This window comes from Centroberyx gerrardi, chromosome 6 (assembly GCF_048128805.1).
Source record: "Centroberyx gerrardi isolate f3 chromosome 6, fCenGer3.hap1.cur.20231027, whole genome shotgun sequence".
Taxonomy (NCBI): domain Eukaryota; kingdom Metazoa; phylum Chordata; class Actinopteri; order Beryciformes; family Berycidae; genus Centroberyx; species Centroberyx gerrardi.
Window position 1 is genome coordinate 32,228,029 of NC_136002.1, and position 10,217 is coordinate 32,238,245.

Below are 10,217 nucleotides of genomic sequence, written 5' to 3' on the forward strand. Positions count from 1 at the left end.
ATTCTGCTTCTGCGTTCCAAACCTCGTGATGCGGCCGTGGCTGCGCAGGTTTGTGTGCGACCTATTAACATCTGTCTCTTTATTTACCTGTCTGTCTGTCTGCACCTGTCTGTGTGTGTGTGTGTGTGTGTGTGTGTGTGTGCGTGTGTGTGTGTGTTCAGGAGGAGGAGCAGCGTCTGGCGGAGCTCTCCCAGCAGAAGAAACAGGGAATGTCTCTGGGCTCCATCGCGTCGCGGTTCTGGCGCTCCAAACAGCAGTGAGCCCCGCCCCTCTCACACATCCACCAATCGCAGCCCAGCCCTCCGCCCTCTCTGGCCGACGGGTGGGCGGGTTCGGCGTCGGGGAGGGGCGGGGCCGAGAGAGCGGGCGACCCGCCTCGGCGGTCTCCGCTGTCACAAACAACCAATCACGTCTCGGTGGGCGGGTCTGCGGTGCTGGAACGGAGCGAGGACATTGGCTAGCCTCTGCGCCAATGAGAGAGGCACTTCCTGGTTCTCGGAGGCGGGGCGACGGCAGCCTCCCCCTTTGTCGCTCATTGGTCATCTTGGTGTCACCTGATGCATAGTAAACTGCTGATTGGTTAAAAAAGAGACGATGTACGCCAGCTTCAGACTCTGTCGGTGGCGGTTGGAGGCTGATCCGGGACCAGCGCTGCTATCGCAACTCCAGCTCTGGTCTGGCTCTCCGACACACAGCATCTGAACTGGGATCAGCACTGCAGTGTCCTTCTACCATGCGTTTCAGAATTTTTTTTATTTTATTTTCTATTTTTCTGCAAGAAGTAATGTATATCTAAGACTGTGTTGACGGGCTGTCGGAGACGATGTTAAAATAATTATGAATATTCTTTATAATAATAGAAAATAAAGAATAGTAATGTTCTTTAGAATATGTCAGAATATGTTGAACTATGTCACGCTGAGTCTGGCCAATGACACGCCAGGACTGCAAAGGCGGTTTAGCCAATGGTGGAAGGAGGGAGGGAGGAGTGGGCGGGGCTTTCACAGAGAGAACACACACCCTGCGTGCGTTCACATGCTGCTGGGAAAGTTCGACATCGGGACTTCCGGGTCGGTTGCTTTCATGTGCTATTTTGTCGGAAAATCAAACCTGGAAGACAAACGACAAACAAACATGGCCGTCCTGCAGCTTAACAAGTTAATTTGACGAACTTCATTTAAACAAATGACGGTTAGTCTGCTAACTACAAACCTGTAATAAAGCTGCATGTGTATAGAAGTGTTTTCTTACTGTTGACTGACACAAACCTGCTTTTTTTCCCCGACCAGCTGAGAAGGTTAAAGGTCAGCATTGCGTCATAAGTCGGAAACTCGGGGAAGCAGAATTTTCTCAGAAGTTCCAGTTTCATCATCCAACTGTGAATTGCGTTCATGTGAAATTTCCAAGTAGTAAATTTGTTTTTCCGATATATAGCATGTGAAAGCAAGGACAGTATGTCAGAACATTGTTCCACTGAGCCAGCTGGACGAAGAGAAAATATGGCGATGCAGAAAAAAATAATTCTGTTGATTGTACAAAATTGACATGACTTCCTTCCCAGGACCGGAGCAGATGCCGCAGGGTTCAGGGTGTTTCAGCCCTTCGTCACACAATGCAACACCAAACCAACCCACAGTTTACAAACTTTACATTTTAGACATTTATACGACTCAGTAGAATAAGCTTCAAGTCCTAGAACACCGACGTTACAACCAACCAATAGTAAGGAGGTCAAGGGTCAGAGGTCACAGCACCCAGATACTAGCTGGACCGGGTAATGCTGTGACCCTGGAGTGATCACGTACGAGAGGAAACTATGAGCCATGTAGTGTTTGGACTGTGGGAGGAGTCGGTGTGTCACTGTTGTCAGGAGAAAACCTTCTAACTTGTAATTTTGGTGGGGTTTTTTTCATGTTTTTAGTCGAGCTCAAGTATTCCAGTCCTCTGTGGGTTGAATATTTTACTCCCCTCTGCTGTCTGAGACCCTTTCAAAACAAAACAAACCAACAAAAATGCATGATGGTTCATCTAAAAACGAGGCTTTTTTAAATTGACGGTGCAGTTGACAGGTTTTCCTCTGACAGCAGTGTGTTGAACCACTGGGAGTTTGTCTCTGTGCTGCTGTCGTTTGGCTCGTGCTTTTCTTCTTCTCCTCCGGTTTCCTTCTCTTCCTTCATAGACTGTAAGTTCATCTACCAGCTACATAAAGATGGCAGCCTCCAGGTCTGATGTCAGTCCTTCGTTCATAATACAAAACCGCTGGAAGCCGCTTCAGTTCGGAAAGTGCTGGAGTTTAATCGGCTAAAATTAGGGATGCACAATTAATCTTGAAAATACTGAACAAGAATATTGACTCCTACAATTTCCAACTCTTACTGCACTGCATTTTTTTCAGCTCTCAACTCCTATTGCAATATTTAACAAAAAACAAATAATTTTTTTGTTTTGTAAGGATCATGCAGCTTTTTAACCCTGCTGTGACTTAAACACAGACTTACAATAAGATAAACATTGCAGACTACAAATGACAGAAGCTGCAGCGAGGTAGTTCAAGCTTTTTTCCACTCTTTGTATTTTTTTACCTGGTCTGTTGGAAACGTTGATATGGGAATTACCATTTTATCCTGTGGTATTTAATATTTCACAGCCCAGTTGCATTGTGGGATGGACCTGGAGGACTGAATGACATCACTCCAGGAGGCGTCCATTTTGAAACAGTTAAACCCAGCCTAACTCTGCACTCTCTTACCTTTCTTGTCCCCGGTAGAGTCGGCCCGTAGGGAAAGATCCAGGCGAGGGAGCCAGGAGGTAGTGTTGAGACTCGGCCGCTGTCTGCATCATGTGCTTGTTGAATATTCTGTGAGTTTCAGTTGATGTGACCCATTTATTCACCAACAACATCCTCAATAAAGGAAACAAAACGACACACTATATATCGTTATGAAGTTTGACTTAAACGGATTTCAATGCCGTTGTTTTCTTTCATGTTCAACAAAGTGTGTAAACTGTGTCGACACTTTTCTTATAGGCTGGTGTTATTAGTGGATTTCTACTTCTAGCCTTTTGAACACACAACTCCCATTCGTTTCCAGCAGCAAACTATTGTTTTTCTTCTCTGAGTGTTCCTGACCACATCCTTGTGGATTCAGTTGAACAGAGTAACGGGAACTTTGGATCAAATTCCTTGCTCGTAACAAGGCATCAAACAGTGGAAACTTCATTTTGATCCTCTGCCATGCCAGTTATATAAAGGCTTTAAATGTTTTTATTACTGATCAGTTGCACCAGTTTTTCCTTTCTGAGCTTCCAGCTTATTACACTTCTCCACTTTGTTTAAAAGTATTGAATTTTCTCAAATTCAGAGTGCTTGTTAAAAAATACTCCATACTCAGTCAAAAATATTCATTCACCATAGTCTGCTATGGTCCAGTGGTACCTAACACTAACTGACTGAAATCGGTTGCAAGGGTTGAAGAAACAAATTACATTTACTCTTGTTTTGTTAATATGTTTTAACTGAAGTCGTAGGCCTACCTCGCCACGCTTCAAACAACATCCATAAGAGTACATACATTATGTCGGCTCTCCATAGGCATCAGTAGCCTAACGTAAAGTGAATTAACTGTAACATTAAGTGCTCAAAGTTATCCACGATAGTAGCTTAGTTTAACATCTGTCCAGCTACAGTATATTGGTTAGCCTGGCTGTTGTCTAGCTAGTTCAGTAGTCTTGCTAGCTACTTGGATAGCTAGCGACAGGACATTTTCAGGTTTGTTTTTTGTTTATTTGTTTTGATTTCATTAAAGATTGAATATTAACAAGATTTTAAGAATCTTATAACTTGCTAGTAGCTTTGTTAACATCCAGCCAGCTGCAATATTCTTTGTTTGTGTTAGCCTGGTGCCGGCTAGCTACTTTGCTAGCCTTGCTAGCTAGTTGGAAAGCTATCAAAAGAAACATCAGTGTATTCATGTTATTGAATAATGGGGATGGATATATCAGTGTATTTGTATTGCCCACTTTTTCCTTTTCTTCATTACTGCACAGACAAATCTCCTCTAAATAATTACATTCTATGCAAGATTATGAATGGCAGATCGAGACACGGGTTCAAATTATGACGAGGAGGAGGAGGTAATACAGCAAGTAGCTACTGAGCGTTGTGCCCAACTTTACCACCGTCCAAACTTTCATTGTTTGGCAGATTTGGCAGTTTAGTAAGTGGCAAGCTGGTCACATCTTATCAAGGATTAACCCGTGTGTTTGTCCACATAATCACATCCACTCAATAACTTGAAAGCTTAGGTTAGAAAAATGTGTCTATAGCCAAAACTGAAAAAACAAAATTAAATCTGCAGTGTCTAAAAATGGAGGTCTGGGAAAAGTCATGAATTTTAGCTATCTTAACGCTTAAGAGTGGCCTCATTTTTTAACCTGTGGAAAAGTAATGCAAGTAATACCTTTAAGTATTCAATGAAATCAACTTTGGGGCAGTAGGCAGCAGGTTGTAGCCTACTGTTACTGTGTATTTATGATACTTTTCCTTAGGTAAATAAACTATTTGAAAAGCTGGAATGTGTTGATGAGTTTTAAAATCTAAAATTTGTAGGAATCCTCTATATTTTAATTAAAATGTGAAGTGTGTGTGTGAAGGCAGAGTTCACTCTGTACAGACGAGGTGTCAGGAATCCTTCAGATCGATCTGCGGTGTTTCTCTCCCTGCTGGACTCCTGGCTTCACCACAGCTGAGCTTTTAATCCTGTGAGGCGCTGGAGTAATTATCACCTCCTAAAGGCCTGGAGCCGGCACCGGTTTGGCAGAGCCGGAGATGTTTAGCAGAAGTATGAAGCTGCGTCCACAGAGGAAATTAACACCGAACAGCAGCCAGCAGCCTGGGAGGGTTTCCTCACTCTGGGGTTTAACCAATTAACCAAATATTTGAGCAGATTGTTTTAGTTGAATATTTATCAGAGGCAGAAATAATCTGATTGGTTGACTTTGACGGAGCCAAAGAGCCACGTTTTTCACAGCGGCTAACTGGCAACCTTGAATGGTAAAGAAAGAACTTGTCAAAATATCTAAAATGGCAGTGACTTCTGTTTTCATTCCTTCATGACCATGACATCATGATGTTGAAGGTCAGCAGCTAGCTAACTAGCTTATCTAGCTAGCTACATGCTAGTATGGCTAGTTTGAACTTGAAGGTCAGCTAGCTAACTAGCTAACCTAGATAACTTAGTATGATAGATTGTATTTTTCAGTTAGCAGCAGAGCGCTAGGCTTCATAATATTAGCTTCCTCCTCTCTTACTTCTTGTCTTTTTCACTGATTTGTTCTGCCTCAGAGCAAAGGTTTAAACTACAATCTGCATTATTTGAGGCTTATTTTCAATTCTAAAAATCAGTGTGGCTGGTGAAATAGTGAAATTGGCTTATAAATCTTATATTTTTACAGAAATTAATTTCCTGCCCTGCACACATCCACCCAGTTAGCAGTATATTTTAGGGAGAATGTGATTAAACACGTACAGCACCAGGTCCTTTCAGATATCTGATACCGAACATCTCTCAGATACGATGTGATCAATAAAAGTTCAGTGACAGCAAAGTCTGACTGTGCAGAATTCTGTTTATTTCTGAGACTCAAACCTTTCCAGCGATGCCATTGGCTGCTAGAATGTAAACAACAAGTTAAAAATTGTCATTACAAAGTGACAATAATATAATTTGGATGGAGAGCTTGTGAAACTGATGGTCAAGAGTCTCATTAGTGATTACTACAGCAGAATAACATGGAGCTGATATCACCATTCATGTTCCTGACAGCAGAATAACATGGAGCTGATATCACCATTCATGTTCCTGACAGCAGAATAACATGGAGCTGATATCACCATTCATGTTCCGGACACAACATACGGACTGACACGTTTTTGTATTTCGATATATCGTCCCATCCCTAGTGAGAAGGGGGGGGAAACAGTCCAGGGGAGATTAAAAAAACCCAAGAGGCTCATAAATCCACCAGACTTTAAATGAAACAAATGAAGATGATATAAACATCTGATACAGCTGATGGAAAACACTGACAGAAGTTCACTGGAACAAATTAGCGTCAGATAATGCAGATTAGTTGAATATCACATAAAGTTATCGGCAGAGGGTTTGCTGTGTAGAAAAGACTGGAAATGTTAGACGTAAAAATCCCATCGTTAAATATAGTGAAGAGGTTCTTGTTTTAGAGAACTGCTGGAAAACACAGTCGGTCAGACCTGCCGGCTCCTTCAGACCAAATAGAGGAAGATCAGATATGTTGGGCGTCCGGCTATTTTTACTTATGTGATTTTTTTCAGTTATTGTATGCATTGTGAAATCTGAGCCTTTTCACATGTATAACTGCCATGCTGGAGGCCGTCGCTGGCTTTAAACACAGTCTGACAGCATATGCATCGGTCTCAGAGCCTTGTGTTTGGTACCAAATGAAAGAGGAGGTTCTGCTCTTTAAAATGAAACCAACTCATAACTGTAAATATCTTTTTGTTCGTGCGAGAGATGTGTTTGTGTGGAAGCAGCAAATGAAGGTTCGCTGCAGCCTGTCGGGGTCTGAAGGGTTAAAGCAAACAGTCAGAGCCTCTTTAAATATTGACTGATCCAGATTAACAGATCTGCACTGATGGAGTTATTTATTCAAGGTGTCTGAATTCCTGGGGATTTAACTCAGGAATGTTTCCAGGGGGTTTTTAAGAGGTTTTTAAGAGTTTTTAAAGGGGTTTTAAGGGGTGTTTGGAAGCAGATCCAGCTTCAGGATTAGGGATTAAAGGTGTTTGTAGGAGTTCAAGTGTCTTTTAAAGTTCTCTTTCCTCTGTAAATTTCCTTTTGTTGGGATTAAAATTTAGAGAAGAGCAACAGACAACAAGGCTTTAATCCTTATTGTTTAGTGAGGGGAGTTGCAGCATGTGTGTGTGTGTGTGTGTGTGTGAGAGAGAGAGAGAGAGAATATGTTAGTGTGTGAGAGAGAGAAACACACAGAGAGAGAGAGCGAGATTGTGTGCGCGCGCATCCTTCACCTATCATTGTTACCAAATCGTCAATGGGTATAGCCTAAACGGATGTTAATGACTCGTGTGTGTGTGCGTGTGTGTGTGTGTGTGTGTGTGTGTGTGTGTGTGTGTGTGTGTGTTAAGACATGTTAATAGCACCGTTTGACAGCGGCGCGTGAAAAGTGGGAACAAGTGGCGGACGAGGGGGGTGAGCTCGCGCCTACCTGCAAACTGTCAGGTGACAAAACCAGCGCGAGAACACCCCCCTCCCCCTTCAAACGGACAGACGACCACGTGCCAAAATCCTTAATGCCCGGCGGCTGTTTCGTGTGTGCGTGTGTGTGTGTGTGTGTGTGTGTGTGTGTGTGTGTGTGGGTGTGTGTGTTAATCTCACTTTCCTTTAATAATCCCCGGGTTGTTTGTGGCTTGGGAATTACCGAGAATTATAATGAATTATAATGATTTCATGTTAAATCCCAAATGATCGATGTAAGTCCTAACGGCTGTTAAACCAGGCGGTCCACGTGACACTTTCACTGTTCAGACAACCAGATGTTTACAATAGAATAGCAGCAGCCTACACTTTATCCTACACCTTATTCCAGTGCATGAATTTATTTTGAAAAGTTTTAAAAGATGTTTCTGCCCCATGGTCTCCAGGTTGACTCTCTGATATGTAACCTGCTGCCCAGCCTTTATTTAAACTGATATGTAGCCTACAGTCTACTGCCTATGTAGTGTGATATGTAGGCTACAGTAAATAATGGTTTAGCCTATATTTAGAGTAATTAATGGTTTATTGTGATATGTAGGCTACAGTAAGTAATGATTTATATTTAGAGTAATTCATTGTTTTAGTGTGATATGTACAGTAAGTCATGTTTTTCTGAAGATATGGTTGGTTTTTGTTTACATTGGTGGCTGTTTGCCACTGGAAGTAACTTTTATTTATTTACCATGACATCACTGATCTTAACTCTAAGTTAATGTGTTAGTATTCAGTGTGGTGAGACAGTGTGAAGCTGGGAACTGATCAGCTCACTGCAGGCTGGCAGGGTGAGATGTGAGCAGCAGACTGCTGAGTGCCAACAGACTGCTGGGACTCAAAACTGACACCTCCAGCGTCATAAATGAGCGCCTGGGAATACTGGGAATACCCCCCCCCCCACACACACACACACACACACACACACACACACACACAAATCACCACCACCACAGACAGAAAACACTAACTTTTTTCATGTAAAAGTAGGCAAGGCTAGTCAGTGCGTTTTTGTCACATTTGGTAGCCCAATGAGAACAGATTTTTGAGTAAACGTTTGTAAAAAATCAATAGGCCTATTGATTCTTTTTTTTTTGGACTGGAATAAATGTTTGTAAAATCAATATATAGGCCTATTCATGTAAAAAATATTTGAGTAGGCCTAAATGTCTGTAAAATGAATATTTAGGCTATTAATTTAAAAAAATATTTGAGTAAATGTTAGAAGCAATGTCTATTCATTTAAAAATATTTGAGTACATTTTTGTAAACTTAGTATTCATTCAAACTATCTGATCTCGCTACTTAGAGTCTTTGACAGTGAAACCAGGAGAGCCAATCATCTTTCACGTTTCTATTTTTTTTTTCTATTTTTTTCGAACAGGGGGCGGGAGTAAGATTTCGACAGGACCAGTCATGATTGACAGGTGTGTCGGGCAGCAGCTTGGCTCCGCCCCCTCCTGTCTGTGCAGGTGTCGCTGTTGACGCCTCGCGGAGGAAAAAGGGACAGAAGCTCCACGCGCAGATTTACATTTATGGGCTCGCTCACACCTGTGGAGACAGACTTTCCCACGGCGACCCTCTCTCTCTCTCTCTCTCTCTCTCTCTCTCTCTCTCTCTCTCTCTCTTTCTCAGGCACGCGCCCTGTCACCTCAGCAGAAGCTCGAGCGCCTCTCTGGACCATTTGTGCGCGTGGAGGTTCAGAAGGTGCGTAAACCCCAAACCCTCCACACCTAAACACACTGACAGCTAATAAACCTTTTGGTGCGCGCTCGGATCCACGGGCGCCACTTGTAGGCAGTATGGTAAGGTGTGGCACGGTCACACACACACACACACACACACACACACACACACACACACACTCGTCAGCCTGTAAGTCCACATGTGACCAAATAATATGATCAGTCACATATCACATTGACAGAATAATAATACTAATATGTGTCCGTCATCAGTACTATGGAAGCAGGTTTGGGACTTTTCCAGTTCAGTGTTTTGTTTCTTCGCGCTTCTGATCAGCTGCTTCCTCTTATTTCCCTGCGGGGACGCACCGACGCGGCGCGTGCTGAAAAACCACCGGCTACTTGTTCAGCGCGTGCAGCTCCCTGGAGACGGACGCGTGCGGTGCGCGACACCCGGAAGCTTCATCGCCCGACAATATGCACATATTCGATCGCGCGCCATCTGCTTATCGATCTGCTCTATCATTCTTTCACCTCTCTCTTTTCTCCCTCCCCATGTCGTCTCGCGCTCCGTCGGATTGCACACACATCAAGAGAGACAGGGCAAGCCACGCGCCCCCGGACAGCTGCGCGTGTCGCGCGCACAGGCACGCGGCCTCAGCATCAAACTGTTGCCCCAGAGCCGGTGGAGTTTATAATATAGGCTGCAGAATAATAATCTAGTTATGTTTAAATAATATTGTCTTGTTGTCATTGATTCCTAGTTAGTTTTACATTTTGTCCATTTTGACTGACTGATTATCCAGAGCGACTTCTGCAGCTCCTGGACCTCCTACATTACAAGCAACCAGTAGTAAGGAGGTCAGGGGTCAGAGGTCACAGCACCCTGCTAGATGGAACAAATATTCCTGTGACCCTAAATGATCACAGACGATGGAAATATTTCCCTTTCAGCAATTTCATATTGATTGTCGTACACTGATGTGATGTTTTGGTGTGATGTAGCTTGGGTGTTCCTGTCTAGGCTGGACAATAAAATTCTATTCTATTCTATTCTATTCTATTCTATTCTATAACAGTATTCCATGAGCATCTGTGTGTGTTTTGTGTAGGGAGACACATTATCCAGTGTTGTTTTTATTTTATTACACAGAAATCATCTATGAAGCTGTTATGATGCTTATAAACAAATGAAAACCTAAATTTAACAAACCGACTTGGACCTATA

The 10,217-nt window shown here is 42.9% G+C and overlaps 1 protein-coding gene across 1 annotated transcript in view; it reads left to right on the forward strand.

Annotated features, from left to right (window-relative positions):
- timm50 (translocase of inner mitochondrial membrane 50 homolog (S. cerevisiae)) overlaps positions 1-1,473 on the forward strand; it is a 46,736-nt gene extending 45,263 nt beyond the window's left edge. Inside the window, exon 11 of the mRNA XM_078284169.1 lies at positions 162-1,473. Coding sequence (XP_078140295.1) covers positions 162-260 — 99 coding nt within the window. The 3' untranslated portion in view covers positions 261-1,473. The remainder of the gene's footprint in view (positions 1-161) is intronic.
- Positions 1,474-10,217: the final 8,744 nt, after the last annotated feature.